Source organism: Poecilia mexicana, unplaced genomic scaffold, assembly GCF_051168715.1.
Source record: "Poecilia mexicana isolate PSO_F unplaced genomic scaffold, ASM5116871v1 scaffold_5, whole genome shotgun sequence".
Lineage (NCBI taxonomy): Eukaryota > Metazoa > Chordata > Actinopteri > Cyprinodontiformes > Poeciliidae > Poecilia > Poecilia mexicana.
This window is the reverse complement of record NW_028263374.1, coordinates 21,759,080-21,774,677: the sequence shown is the minus strand read 5'-3', so window position 1 is coordinate 21,774,677 and position 15,598 is coordinate 21,759,080. Positions and strand designations below refer to the sequence as shown.

Here is a 15,598-nt window from a genome sequence, read left to right as displayed (position 1 = left end):
AGGGATGCAAGAAGCTGATATCTTCTGTTGCTGGTCCACTACTATGTCTTATCAACTTCAAAGTCAGAGAGCTCCATAGATGGTTGATTTTATTTTGCAGTATGACTAAATTGGTACCTACCCTCTCTGCCAAAAGTAACAATGCCAGGTATAATGACCATGGTATCACTGTTTGCTTGACCAGTAAAAAAGTGTCCAGGTTGATGCAGTAATCCATGTAAAAAGGTCCCTGACCAGTACTGAGTGAATGTTTCTTTTTCAATTTTTCATGTTATAATATTGCAATTTCCTAATAAAATGATTTTGGTTTCTAAATTTAAATAAATAATGGACTCTATTACAGGCTGATGAATCTATATAAAAGTTTCACTTATAGAGCAGAACTTCTGAAATAAGTTACCATTACCATTTTTTTTTTATCAAAGTCTTTTTATTATTTTTACATAAATCACAAAAAACACTGACAAAGACGCACACAACAGAAATAACTCCCATCCCCTGTCCCCTCCTATATCGGATCTACTCAGTTGATGCAAAGCACAGGTTTGTGCATGAATGAAAGAGCCAACATTTGACCTTAACACAAATTTATCTGCTGAAATTTTTTCTACGTAAGATATAAGTGGCTGCCAGGTATAATAGAATTTGTTTACAGAACCCCTAGCTGCATATCTGATCTTCTCCAAATGAATGTAAGATATAACCTCTCTTAACCAGTGTCCATATACTGGAGGATGTGGATCCTTCCATCTAAGAAGAACGAGTCTTCTAGCCAGTAGAGAGCAGAAAACTAACACAGTCCTCTGATGTTTGCTGAAGGAAGCCTCTATTGGAGCCACCCCAAAGAGAGAGATGATTGGTGATGGATGAACAGTTTGTCCAAATATTCCTGAGAAGGTGTCAAAGATGCCTTGCCAGTACCCTTGTTACTTTGGACAAGTCCAGAAAGTGTGTAAAAGTGTGGCTGAAGATTGTTTACAACAATCACATGTCGGATCCAAGTCCTTTTGAATTTGCACTATCTGTCCTTAGACCAATGTAGACTGTGTACCTCATTGAATTGAACTATAACATGTTTCAGACATATTGAGGACGAATAAATATTTTTAATAATTTTTTTTGCCAAGAAATAAGTTACCATTTTGACAATATTCTATCTAGACTATAGAGAGGCAGTACTATGTGTGTTTTATTTAGTTTTGTCTTCCTTTTAGTGTCCCCACACGGTTTATTTTTGAAAAAGATTCAAATATTTTACATAAATTAAAGCATAAAAAACATAAAATATCCCAGTTTGTTTGAGTTCACAAGAGTTCCTGCTTATAAAACTCGAACTCTACTCACATATTCATGGTTTAACATCAAGTCAATGTATCTAATATTAACAGCCCAGTGAAGTGAGAACTTTGACCTTATTGAAATTTATTGCATCAATTTATATCCTGAAATATGAAAAATGATATCGTATCTTCGTCATAGGGCTATTTGCTGTCACCAAGCGGCCAAATTAGGGGCTTGCAACTTCCTCTTGGGAAGAAACCAACGGTGGGGAAGCACACAATATCAGTTTAAGTTTAGTTAGAAGGGTGAACAAGCATTGAGTTTTTAAATGTAGGCCCATAGACATAATAAAGACATTTATGTATGGGTCCACATGCTTGATTTTAGAACAGAGCTTTCAATTAAGCCTGAGGGTATTGCATTGCCGTCTCGTGGTTGGAAGATTCCTTTGGAAGTCATAATGACGTCTCGCCCTACCCGTTTAGAATCCTTCGTCAGCCAATGAAAATCAAGCATATCGCATTCCTGCAGCCTATCAGAACCGGGGGTTTATTTAAAGGTTTTGAACCGAGGGACATTTGAAATCAAACAGGCTCCGTTTAAACGACGTGTTCTCCCTCTGAGCTACGATTTACGCTTCGTGTTTTGTGGATTTATCTCTTTTGTTAGTTTTTCCTCTCTTCAACACACAAACTACAAAAGCTGTTATTTTATTTTGTTAGTAAAGCTTATAGTATTTTAGCGTTCCTTTTCGTGTTCCTTGTTAATGTAGCTCAAACAGTAGCTACCGTTTGCTGGTCGATGTAGCTGCTAAGTAGCCTGGGTAGGGTTACCTGGTTTAAAGCTGTTTTTATTCTGCACACCAGCCTGTTGCGGTTGCTTTCGGAGACTGTGCAATAATACATTTAGGTAAGTAATGACTGCATGCTTAAAAGGTCATCTGTAGATCGTGTTTTCAGCGTTTTCCGCTAAGCTAGCAAGTCCTGGATCACAAAGATGGCTGCTGTGCCTACTTACATTATATAATAGGGTTTGCGGTTATTATAAATAAATTATATAATACAATTAAAGGCGCTAGATTATTTAATTGCTGCTTCTAATAATTTGTTAACCAAACCATCTCTTTTAACAGATCATGGACTCATCCACCTCGTTCAAAGTGATAAAGGGCATGAAACCCCAAAGGCCAGAATTAATGGTAATGCATAGCATTTCAATGATATTCAAGTTGCTAAATAGGAAATATGGTATAGTAGATTACTTGACTTTGTCAGTTGTACTAAAGGACACTATGTGTTTAATCTCCAGATATAAACAATGCAGAATAATTTTACAGGTCCCTCTAATTGAAAATATGAAATCTGTTTATTTTCCAAGTAGGGGTGTGCAATGTGGGTCTAAAGTGACTAATGACTAGAAAACTAAAATTTCTTTCCAGTCTTTAATTTTCTTTTTCTTTTCAAAAGGTAACAAAAATGTCACAGCAATCATAGCTAAATACACAAATACCACTCTAAAAAGACCTGCATTTATATATGGGTTTTCTTTGGGACTCTATTTACATAAAGAAATGGGGGTTTTAATCGCTTAATTGTTCACACTAACCACATTGAATTTTATGCTTAAGCTAATTGCTTTGATTGCAACCATTTTTTGTTTTGATTGCAGTCAAACGGCAACGGACCGAAGCGGGTTCCCGTGTCTCACCATTCGCAAGCCATTCAGAAGCCCGTAGTCACACCGACTCAGCATCAGCGGGTTCTGGGCATGTCGAATGGGCCGCAGCGTATCCAGCGGCCTGTTAGCCAGCAGAAACCAGTGCCTCATGTCTCTGTAGCGGTCAAGCACCCTCCTCCTGCTGACCAGAATGTAAACCCAGCCACTGTGAAACTAACTCCAGCACCACAGCCAAAACCCGTTTCCCAGCATAACCAGCCAAAGACGCATGTGCCAGCTGGCCACTCTGACTCGACCAAGCCTCCGTCGGGACCAGCAAAGCAGGAGAAGCCGCAGAGTGAGTGCATCACTGAGCTGGAGCAGGAAATGTCAGAGTTTTAAATGAATACTAAAATACTTGTTTGCTGTTTTAGCCAAACCTGCCAAGACCAGTCAGTCCTCGTCATCAAAGTATGTAAAGTTTAAAATCTTAATACTTTTCATGCATTATGCAGTTTTAAAATGAGACGAGAGCTACATCCTGTTTTCAAACAGGAAACCGTGGAGCCTGGAAAATTTTGACATTGGCCGTCCCTTGGGAAAGGGCAAGTTTGGCAACGTCTACCTGGCTAGGGAGCGCCAGACAAAGTTCATCTTGGCCCTGAAGGTTCTCTTCAAGAAGCAGCTGGAGAAGGCGGGGGTAGAGCACCAGCTGAGGAGAGAAGTCGAGATCCAGTCTCATCTGAGGTACAATGTGCTTATAATGAAATGTCAACCAACAGGTTGTTTAAAACAGTCAAGCAGAATGGTTTGTAAATATTTTACATGAATCAGCAGTTTTATCTTAAAATACATTTCAGCTCGCATTAGTTTCCACGTTTTAAGTTGTCTGCAGAACTTTGAATAATGTTCTGAATCTATTTTTTTTTTCTTTTCTGCAGACATCCCAACATCCTTCGCCTCTATGGCTATTTCCACGATGCTTCTCGTGTGTATCTCATTCTTGAATATGCACCCAGAGGAGAGCTGTACGGTGAGCTGCAGCGCTGTGGGAGTTTCTCTGAGGACAGAACTGCAACAGTAAGTGACCATTTTAAACATGACTCGCATATGGTCCAGTTAAAGCTCACAGTTGTGACACTTTTCTTTTTATTTTGCTTTTGTTGTTTTTAGTACATCATGGAGCTGGCAGATGCGCTCCACTACTGTCATACGAAGAATGTGATTCACAGAGACATCAAGCCAGAGAACCTGTTGCTTGGAGGTAATGGGGAGCTGAAGATTGCCGATTTTGGTTGGTCTGTTCACACTCCATCTTCCAGGTATGTGCATGTTGACATGTCTTGGCATGCTCTGTAGTCATTTCAGATCTGACATTTTCTGTTTTTCTTCCCATACAGGAGGTCCACCCTGTGTGGAACACTGGACTACCTTCCTCCAGAGATGATCGAGGGCAAAACTCACGATGAAAAGGTGGACCTGTGGAGTCTGGGGGTCCTTTGCTACGAGTTTCTTGTTGGGAAACCTCCATTTGAAGCAAAAACTCATGATGAAACCTACCGTAGGATTTCAAGGGTAAGAATTCTGATGAAGTGGTTTTTGTGTAAAATACACGCAACTCCTAATTTTCGCAGGAGTTTTAGGGTAAAGACGGTAATACAAATATTTGAGCTTTTTGGAGCACATGGTTCCAAAATAAAAATATCTTGGGTGATCAAACCAAACGGCTAATGTGTTTAATTTTTTTTTTTTTTATTGACACAGGTGGAGTACAGTTACCCTCCACTTGCTTCCATTAGTGCTGGAGCTAGAGACTTGGTGGCCAAGCTGCTGAAGCACAACCCCATGCACAGGTTGCCCATTGAGGGAGTCCTTTCCCACCCCTGGGTGCTCGAATGCTCAACAAAGAAGCCCACAACTCTGAGCTCTGAAGAGTCCAGTCAGTGACTGTTCTCCCAACAACTGGCTGTGCCTACACAGTTTTGCAGAACGTTAACATGCAGCTGATTTTTCCACAACCTGCTTTGACTCTACAAAGATTTTCACAATGAGGATTTTTTTGTAAATATTTCACTGTTTTTAGTAATTATGAAAAAATTTTCTCAAGGTTTTGGGAGATGTTACTTGAAATGTGAATAAATTTTCTTCTATCAATTTACATTTAGAAGCAGAAACATTGTGTTAATCAATGAGGTGTTTCTTGGTTGCAGGCCTTTTAGGACTTGAATTGGACTGAGCAGCTGATCAAATTCAAGTACAGTTGTAACCAGAGGTGCCCAGCAGAGGGCGCCAGACAACCACTGAAACAGATTTTTTTAAAATTTTTTTTTTTAAATGGTGTCTATATGAGGTGGTTTATTTTTGAAGATAAAATTGACAGAAGCCTTTTTCTTGTTTACAAAATGGAAATGAAAACAAATCTAGGTAATGAAAGATGGTTTCATCAGAGGGTTTTATAGTTGGGTGGGCGGCTGAGGAGTGAGGCTAAAGCAAACTACGTTGATGGTCTTAACACATTTAACTGGAACAGGAAAACACTCCTGTTTTAGTTTTTCATCTGTTTTCTTTGCATATGCATAAATAAGTGTATTCTATATTCTAATAAGTGTATTAAGCATTCTTGTGTTTAATATTTGTTTTACAGCAGCACCACATCCAGTCTAGAATAATTCCACTTAAGAGGGACTGATCTATTATTTTTTGTATTTATTTATTTTTTTTGATGGATGGTTTTATGCAGTACCTGTGAAGGGAAAAAAAATGTTTGAAGGAAAATGTTTAAAAACCAGCACTTGATGCACATTCTAAATCAGTTTCAGCTTTAAATTTCTCTCTGGGCCTTTCCACAGCTAATCTACTCATTTAAGTCATTCTATTGTTACTTGCACTCACTGTGGTACTGGGAAAATAATATTTTTGCAATTTTATTGCAGATTTTCTAATATGCATTTTAATTTTTTGGGCTAGACCTGAATGATATAACTTCATCAACCTTGTCAAGCATCTTAGTCCCTTAAAAAGGAAAGTGCTCTCCTTTGCAGACATGTTTTAAATCGGTTATCTTGGAGAATTTTCAGGTATAAACAGCATGTTTGAGATCATGCAGGCTTTGGGTAGGCCAGTCCTAAGGTTTATTTGTGTTGTGTGTTGGTTTACTCTCCTCCTGTGGAACCAAAGTGATTAGATTTAAGGTTCTGTAACTGCAGGATTTCCTGGTAGAGATCAAACATGATTCCATCAACTATGAAAAGTTGTCCAGTTCTTAAGAAACCAAAGCAGTCCCAAAGTCTAATTACCACCACCACGTTATTTCATAAGGCAATTTTTTTTTCTTAAGGGGGAATCTTAGTTTAATTAAAAACAAAATCATCTAAAGATATATTTTATCTTCAATATTGAAATTTGCTTGATGGCCTGAAACATTCAAGTGTGACAAAAAAGCAAAAGCAGAAGAAGTAATGGACAAACACTTTTTGATAGTACACTTTCATAATTTGTATACTTGACTAACCACCGTTGTCTCGGTTTGTGCGTTTAATCTCTGTGTCCACTAGGTGTCTCCCTGCGACAATATGGAGAAGTAATGGAGAACGTTTAAAGTGGAATGACTGCTATAAAGCTGGGATTTTCTATCATTTGGGTTTGCAGATAATGTAATGCATGATTTTAAAAATTTATCTTACAGTTCATGTAATTATATGCTGTTAGGGCTTTATTTGCATATTTTGCTTAAATCATTTCCCCCCTTTGAGATTTTCTGAACATTTTCATAACAGAAGAGGACTGTGGGATCGCTCTAAATACAGAAAGAAGTACACGTCTGTTTATCTATACCCTCCTTTTGCATGTGAACAGGCTCTTAACTCTGCAAGATGGAGCCCATCTGGTCGTTAGATTCGTTTGCAGTTGCCGTGATTTCCCGACATCTCCAAATGTAGCCACCCGGAAATAAATGAACGGCTCGTCCAGATGTTACCCGCATGCTCAGGAGGGAATCAACAGAGTGAATTAAAAGGAAGGCCTGATGCCCGCCTACAGCAGAAAACTGTTCAAGCGCAAACATGCTTGCGCTGAAGTTGTCCAAAGACACGAATGTAGAGTGAAGAGAAGACCAATTTACGGCTCGAGTCAAAATAAACTTAGAAACTCTCTTTTAAAAAATCTAATTTAAAAAAAATATGACTCCTACCATCACCATCATTTTCTGTTTTATTATAGAGGAAAAAAAATACACGTTCTGATCGTTTTTTCTTTTACATAAAACCACACACATTTTTTACAATATAATTTCACTTATTTCTTTATTCTTTAATATTAATTTCACGATATATGATCACCACTTTTGAGATATACATTCCATCTTTTTGAAACCACAATAACACACTACACATACGTTTTTTTTAAATAACATTTCCACAGGACCCATTGGATTGCACAGAATGAAAAATGTATGCACATTTTCATCTTTGATAATCTCACTTGTATTAATTATGGTTTTCATTTTCTTCTATATTTTTAGACATCGAAATTTTTAAAACTGGAGCGTATCAAATTAATTTTCATAAACAGGCCATGTGTGGATCTAGATGCGTTATTTTTAAATTCGGTGTGCAGTTTCAGTTCGGAGCTCCCAGGTTGAGAGAAAACGGGGCTGGATGGAGAGGTTTTGGGGGGAGGGAAGTTAAGATGGGACTTTGTTATTGCGTCTTGATAAACTCAGAAACAAAAATGAGGGGTCGTGTGGAGGGGAAAAAGCCTGTCAAAGCATCAACACGTCCACGCCACTGAACCAGAACACTTAACTTTTATTTATGTCCCATTTTCTGTAGCCTGTATCATACATTCAATGCATAGTTTGTACAGTTGCTCTCTTTTATTTGATGTTTTAACACCGCCAGCTTTTATTATCAGGGATATCCAGATTTTTTTTATTTTTATTAAATAAAACAAAACCGTTGTTCGGTTTTGATACAGAAAAAATCGGATTATTGCATTTTTTAAAAAAATGTATATTTTGCCTCTTTTTTTTCTTCGGGCTTGTTTTGGGCTTTAACACCACAGTCAGCCCCTGCAGTCACGTTGTAGTTTAGACTAAATTGAATCACTTTTCCTCCTTTCTCCAAGCCTCTCAAACTCGATCGTTGTGGGGAAGAAGCACCGCTAGAGCGACACGAGCGTCTGCCCTCTTTTTGCAACTTTTCTTAAGGTCAATGTTGTAAACGTTCACTCCACTGGAAAATATGTCTGTGTTTCTTTTGTTCGCATATGTATACAACACGTATCGACTGGGCGGACGCGTTAGACTCCTTCGCTGCTGTTGGACGTAGTGTGTGTAAAATACATGAGAGATAGTGCGCAAATGTGTATGCGTGTGTGTGCTCAGTGCGCGCTTTTACGCATGAATCAAGCAGAGGGGGAAGGAGCGCACGTGAGCGCTTAGTGTTTGTGTGTTTTTAATGTTTTCACTAAATGGGAATTTGCCGTTAACGAGTACGGGTGCATCTCAATATACTAAAATATAACCGAAAAGCCAGTTTATTTCAGCAAAATAAAAGTGAAACGTATTTTATAGATTCATTACAGGCGGCGAGACGTCGCTGTTTCAAGCGTCTATTGCGTCTATAAGGTTTACAGTAAATGAAAACCTCACATTCAGTTTCTGGGAAAGTTAGAATATTACTAGGACCAGATGAAAAAAAGGATTTTAAACCACAAATGTTCTCAAAGGCTTTTAGGCCAGGAGAGTTTGCAGGCCAGTCAAAGCATAGTGGCACAAGTGAAGCATGAAATTATCTAAACTTTCCTGGTAGACGGTCTGATTCTGGACTTGATAAAACACAACACCTAGATTCTGACTCATCCAGGAGATGACCATTTAAAGTGCTCAAACAACTGGGTATTTTCACTAATTCTTTTTTTTTCTTCTACAGTTTTTCCTTCCACTCAACCTTCCACCTTCAACAGGTGGAACAACCGGCTTCTTTAGTAATGAACTTTTTCTGGGTTGCTCTTCTTGCTCAGGTGTCAGTTACTGTCTAATGAACAGTTTTCAAGTTATCACCCTTGAAATAAAAACTGCTATGGTGATAATATCACATATTTGTATCAAAACTGATCTTTTTATTGGTCTATGGAATATTTTCCTTCTTAAAGAAACTGAATTTGGGGTGTTCATTTTGTATAGGCAAAATTACTAGAAAATAAACTTTGAAAATGTGCCACTGTATGCAATGAATATATAAGAGCTTTTTAAACGGAAATAGTAAAAATAAATTTGCTTTATGATTCTATTCTCATTTATTGAGATGCATCCGTCCTCCAATGACTCGTCTCTATTCTTCTATGTTATATTTGAAAGCCTCTATGAGCCCCTCCATGGAGTGGATGAAACCGGATATGCTGCATATACCGCCTATTACAAAGATGGAGACGTCAAAGAACACCTGGTGCCACTGAAGCTTTCTCCATAAGAGCTTGAGGTGGAAGATGCTGGGAAGCAGAAAGCAGAGCCCGGCGCCCGTCAGGCTTCCGGTGAGGCCCATGAGCAGGGCGAAGTGCGGCACATAGATCGCCATGAGCAAGGTGAACACCACTAGTATACATCGGAGAGTCAGTCCCCAGGACTTTAGGCGTCCATCGCCTCCGTAGCAGTCCGGGAAGAAGGCGCGGCCCCCGTCCTGGAAGAAGGTTTTCTCCAACACCTCCACGGCGGCGAAAAAGGGCAGCGGGTAGGACAGCAAAGCTTTGGCCACCAGGAAGAGGTTGACCACGGCTCGGATAGTTGGTGGCAGGTTGTCTGTGATCACCTCCTTGGTTTCGTCTGCCCAGGTCAGGTAGGCTACCAGGGCGAACAGGCCCTTGAGGATACAGGCAGCGATGTGAGTCCATTTCATCATGCAGTGGAACTCGCTGGGTTTCTGCATGTTCCCCTCCAGGGACGGCAGAAAGATCTGCGAGGTGTAGCTGAACACGATAATCCCAATGGAGATGGGGAACTTCTTGACATCGATGTAAAACTTGACCTTGTCCCAGGCCCAGTCCCTCGCCCTGGATAGGCAGTAGGCGATCACCAGGACGTTGATGACGAAATGCGCCAGCGTGCACAACAAGCTGAACTTGGAGACGGCTTTCAGGTTTTTGAGGAAGGCGCAGGGGAGCAAAGCGGCGGTGGCGATGATGGCCCACGACTTCTGGGAGATGGGCATGTTGGGGAAGCTGTTGTACATGAGATTCCCGCTGACGACCACGTATAGGATACAGGTCATCACCAGCTCTATGATCTGAGCTACATTCACGACGTGACCGCCCAGCGTTGGGAACCTGGGCGCGCAGCAGGCGTTGGCAATGTCCACATAGGAGTCCCTCACACGGACGAGCTGCCCGTCTTCGTCCTCCTCGTACAGGCAGGCGATGAGGATTTTCCCCGTGTAGCAGCACACCACGGCGGCGAAAATAATGAGAAAGAGTCCGAGGTATCCTCCATGCAGGATCGCGTAGGGCAAGCCCAGAACGAACATCCCCTGGGAACAGAAAAGACAAAAACATTGGCTGGTGTCATTAGAGCGGACCCTCAGGGGCGCATCCAGAAAGTTTGGCTGTGGTGAACTGATGGGGGCAGTTATATTGTTTTGGGGTGGCTACACCGAAACCAAAAGTGACACGAGAACTTCGGGAGTTTTTTTTGTGTTTTTTTTGTTGGTGCTTTGGTGAGGTGGACCTTAATATTATAATGAAACAAACAAATAGATAAATTGATAGATATATATTCTGATGCTACTAATGCTTTTCTTTTTAAATGGCCTGCAGTCTGTAAGTAATTATTTTTAAATACCTGTATACAAACTAAATTTGCTGATTTTGTCATGTTGGCCATTATACCATCATGCCACTATTTTTTATATGTTAAGTGTTTCCTGTATTATTAGAGGTCAGTATCAGGAATAAATTACAGACATCCAAGAAGTGGAGCTAAAGACAGAAATTCAACATATTTGTATAAATTACATAAAGAAACAATTAAATTGCAACTTCTTCAACTTTGTCTTTTCTTCTCTTAAATTTTCCCAAGTCATTAATATTAGTCAGGAAGTGACATCACTGCCATTCTGGTAAGGGCTCCAGCAGGGAGACCGTCAAGATCCCTTGAATACTTACACGGAATATAAATCTCAAAACTTTGGATTTGTAGTTTCATCTATACAAAAGGAGCCTACATTTAAAAGACCAAAGGACAAAAGTTGAACTCTCATTTATTTGTAACAATGTGCGTAATTTTTGATCTCTTTTTGAATGTCTGTCAGCTGATTTTTGCAACTTGAAAGTATAAGCTGGATGACTACGTTGTTTAAAAAAAAGATAAAGAAGATTAAGATTGTTTAATTTTTTTGTGAAATATAAATTTCAAGTTCTAAATAATCCTCTTTTAGATGTGTTTAGTGTCTGCTTTCTTTGGTGTGCCATCCCCGTGTAGCAGGGGATTATCGTAAGATTATCATCAGCCTTTCTGGACCCCATTCAGAACTTTGTGGATGCACCTCTGCTGTAAAACAAAAAAGAGAGAAGGTTTTAATTCATAATAGTATTTTAAAGTTTATAAATAATTTTTTTTTCTTTTGCTGCTTGGAAGAGCAATACATTTAACAAATAAACATCTCTATAAAATTCCCTTATTCTTTTTTATTAACATAACAACATGCAGTTGCAGAAGCGAGAGTGAAGCAAAATCGTATTCAGTGATAAAGTTAATTTAATAGTTGTTTACTGTTGCTGTAAACCACGAGACAATACTTAGAGGTGCTGTGGTGGCTGGTGGGTAACGGGGCTAACTGGCCTAACTAAAGAACTAAAGCATCTCTTAGGGCCCCATGCTATCTTAGGCCGGCCCTGTCCGCTTGCAGCGTGTTTATGTGCGGCTGCACAGCGCGACTACGCAGAAGCTGTCATGTTTTTCATGTTGTGGGTTTTCCACATGGCTTTGAGCGCATCCGCCCGCCTCTGACGTCATCCCAGACTGGAGGAGACACACTCTGACGTCAGACCATGACCACAGCATAAAAAGGAACTGCGTGGATGGAGGAATTTTTGTCGCATAGCCCCCTACAGCAGTGCGCACTCACGAGTCTCTACTCCTAATTTCTGCAGCTTTATATATATATATATATATATATATATATATATATATATATATATATATATATATATATATATATATATATATATAATTTATTTTATTCAATAAAATTGTAATTTTCCTTGTAGAATCCCCCCACTTTTTGTTAAGTTTTAAATGGTGTAATAGCTCCTTACTTTTGATTTCCAACAGGACAATATAATCGTTTTGGTATATAATAAAAAGAAAGACTTAAACCTGTTTGCCTTATTGGTCTGCAGAATTACCAAGATCGTTGAAATTTCTACAGACAAATAATGTGTGCTGTGGGGAGGGGAGGGTTAACGTTGCTGGGACATCATATACCTTCCACTTTTATTAATGCATGAGCCGATTCTAACTCAATGCCCTCCTCTGATAATAATTAAAACGCCACAATCAATCAAAACAACTAATTTAATAAAATTTTAAATTATTTTTTCGTTTTCCTTTTCTGTTAATCTCCTCTCAGGTGTGCATTTTTCCTCATATTTCACAGCCACGCCACAGGCGGTTTAACCAATTAGAACCGAGTCTTTACCTGGATTGCGTTCGTGACGTTCCAGCCCGCTTCCCAGGCGGTGATTTTTGGTTTAACTTCGGACAACTCGTTGTTCGAGCCCCCGTCCTTGGAGGCAGAGTGCGGCGGACCGGTGCCGTCTCTCTGGTAGTGGCTGTCCCCCTCCAGCCCGCCGCCCTCTCCGCCACCCTCTCCTCCGATCTCGTCGGAGGACAGAATGTCCATCTGCATGCCCTGACGGTGGTCGTAATCCAGGTCGTCGCAGGAGGCAAAGCCCAGAGCCTCCTCGTCCGTGGCGGCCTGGAAGCCCATCCTGGCGAACATCCCGCTCACCTTTGCCGTGGATTTGTTGGACACAGCCGTGGCTGCGTTTGACAGTTTATTAGATATCTTGCCTCTTATTAACGTCGCCATTTTCCTCCTCTGTTGACTCTAAACTGTCCACTGACTAATTAGATGTTTTGTTCTTCCCACTCAATGAAAAATGAGGCTACTGTGTTCTGCAGCTCCTTATTCTCAGCATGAGATAAAGCCAAAGGGAAAAGCGCAAGTTTGGCTTCAAGACACGACGGTTTTCAGTTGCTATCTCCACTTCTTGTTGTGTGTGCGGCTGATGCTCTTGACTATCCCCAGGTTCATGTCACCTTCAGACGTCGCTGCTCCGTTTCTGCATCCTGGCGCTGCGATCTGACAGCTCGACGAGTGCAAGCGCACCTTTTCAGTTTCCGAGGCGCTGTGCGCAAAAGCTTTACGCACGACCAAAAAAAGAAAAAAGAAAAATGAAAAAAAAAACGTCAAGCCACAGGTTCCTGCGGGGACTGTGCTGTGGGTTCTTTATTTTAGGGGGGTAGCTATAAGGTGGCAGGCAGCTTTCCCCAGGAGTTCAGGTGCCTCTACTGATGCCAATGCGGTACCGTGGAGCCCGGGGAGGGGGAGGCAGGGACGAGACACGTGTCCTCATCCGCCTGCCAATGCAAAGCACGTCTCCAGCCCTCCCAGTGCCCCACCAGGAGAAAACGGGAGAGATTTGCTGCATTTCTAGGGGAGGTGCTTGCTGCACCCCGACCAGCTCTCCCCCAACCTAGAATCTATTATACCTCATCCTAGCATCCAATGGCATTCCGAGGGCCTCAAATCTTGCATAACTTTACGAGTATAAAGGGGGGTAGGAATGTGAAGAAACCCGAGTCTTTGGAGCAGAAAATATTACACAGAAATCTAGAAGCTTTTGAATTTTAAAACTGTAAAAAAAAATTTCAAAATTTATCTTCGGCGAAGAGGAGGGAGAAGCATCAATGGGATTATTCTGGACCGCGTTGATCGGCGTTAGGTTTGTTGATGCTCGAAGGGGATTTCTCTTTGTTTTTGGTGAAATTTTGGGGAGAAAAAAAAATCAAAATGGCAATTTCAGTTTGAAAGAATAATACTTTTATTGAATGGAAACGTTGTCTTCTTTCGTTTCAGGGCTCATGCAATTCTGAAGTGTCTGCAATAAAATGTTCCAGCTTCGGAGGAACAAACTCCAAACAACCATGTAGTTGCTTAGACAATTTGAGTTGAGAAATGTAAAATTTCGTCCTGGTTCGAGATAGATTCTGTCTCTCTCTCTCTATCTATCTTTTTAGAATGATTGTTTATTTGTTTATTTAAAAAAATCGCATTCCAAAAAGGCCAGTTTTGTGTTCTTAATGCAAAACTAAAATGATAATAATTATAAAAAATGGTTTCTTTCTGAGTTTAAACGATATGACAAAACACTCGTAATTCCATTCATTGGAATATGCATTCATTGAGCTGCTGTGTAACACAGACCCACATTCCTGTAATCATTTTGCAGGCGGTGCCATGTCGGTAGTACTTTGTGTGCTCTGTATCTTCAGACTGCCTTCAGGCTGCAGAATCACAGAGTCTCACCAGGACACCAAGCTGCGGCCTATTCGACTCGATGCGCCACTTCAGCCTGTAGTAACACATACTAACCTGCATCTGCTACAACCTTGCTGTTCTTTACTTGGTAAAAATAACAAAGTATCATATTTAAATCTCCGATTCTGGCATAAAATACAAGTCTGAGTAAAAGCTTTTATTTAATTATTCTTTTTAGCTTTTTTTTTTTTAGTCTTTCTAAATTGTTCCGTCCTGGTAAGATCAAAGCAAACAGTGCTATCTAACAATATGTTTTGATACATTGTTCTTCAGTTCAGTAAATATGAAACTTCTCGACTAAAATGTCGTTTTAAGTTCAACACAATTTAATATTTTAAGGAGAGAATAAACGCACAAAAGCCAAACTACACCTCCGACGGATCCAGGCTATACCGGCGCAGCATTATCAGGCCTGTGCATCACCAGTAAAACCCTACAAATACAAGGCCAATAAATCGCTCGCTCTGCTTTGTCCGTCCTGTCCTTTGTGTGTGTTGAACGTGTGTGCGTTTTTCAGCTGCGTGGGAACGAAAATGGCTGCTGCTCTGAATGAAAGAGTTAATGACGGAGCTGTTATCAGCGGGCTGCAGACCTGCTCAGATCTGCGCTCTGAGCTGTCTGATGGAGTGCGCTGCAGGATGAAAAGAGCAGCTCTGACACCACCAGCCCGCAGGTCACAGCGGCTTTCCAGCACCCACTGTAGTAGTAGTAGTAGTAATAATAATAATAATAATAATAATAATAATAATAATAATAATAATAATAATAGTAGCAGATAAACAAATTCACGGTCTTGGACATTTCAGATTGTTCAGAGGTGATGCACGTTGCTAAAACTTGTTGTAAACGGTGCGAGGAATAAATGCTTCCTGCAGTTCATCACCCACGCCGGGTGTCACCGAAGGGTCAGGGTGCCAAGTCCCGGGAGGATCCATCCATGTCAGCATAAACGTGACCAATCATAGCCCCTTATCGCTACTGTCAGGGAGGTTTTGTGTTTGACCCACATGTCCGATGGTGATACAGACGGGAATCCGGAATACTATGTTGTGTACAGGATTTGTGGT

The 15,598-nt window shown here is 40.5% G+C and overlaps 2 protein-coding genes across 2 annotated transcripts; one reads left to right on the top strand and one right to left on the bottom strand.

Annotated features, from left to right (window-relative positions):
- The first annotated feature begins 1,837 nt into the window (after window positions 1-1,837).
- On the top strand, window positions 1,838-5,095 carry aurka (aurora kinase A). The gene is made up of 9 exons (XM_014976811.2): window positions 1,838-2,190; window positions 2,414-2,479; window positions 2,950-3,295; window positions 3,372-3,408; window positions 3,493-3,684; window positions 3,879-4,017; window positions 4,111-4,259; window positions 4,338-4,512; window positions 4,702-5,095. Exons 2-9 carry the CDS (start codon window positions 2,417-2,419, stop codon window positions 4,882-4,884), a joined length of 1,284 nt encoding a protein of 427 aa, XP_014832297.2. The 5' UTR covers window positions 1,838-2,190; window positions 2,414-2,416; the 3' UTR covers window positions 4,885-5,095.
- A 3,964-nt stretch (window positions 5,096-9,059) lies between these two features.
- On the bottom strand, window positions 9,060-13,725 carry slc32a1 (solute carrier family 32 member 1). The gene is made up of 2 exons (XM_014976810.2): window positions 12,627-13,725; window positions 9,060-10,457 (listed from the first exon to the last, which is right to left on the bottom strand). The coding sequence occupies exons 1-2, from the start codon at window positions 13,017-13,019 to the stop codon at window positions 9,270-9,272; spliced, it is 1,581 nt and encodes a 526-aa protein (XP_014832296.2). The 5' UTR covers window positions 13,020-13,725; the 3' UTR covers window positions 9,060-9,269.
- Between the last annotated feature and the right edge of the window lie 1,873 nt (window positions 13,726-15,598).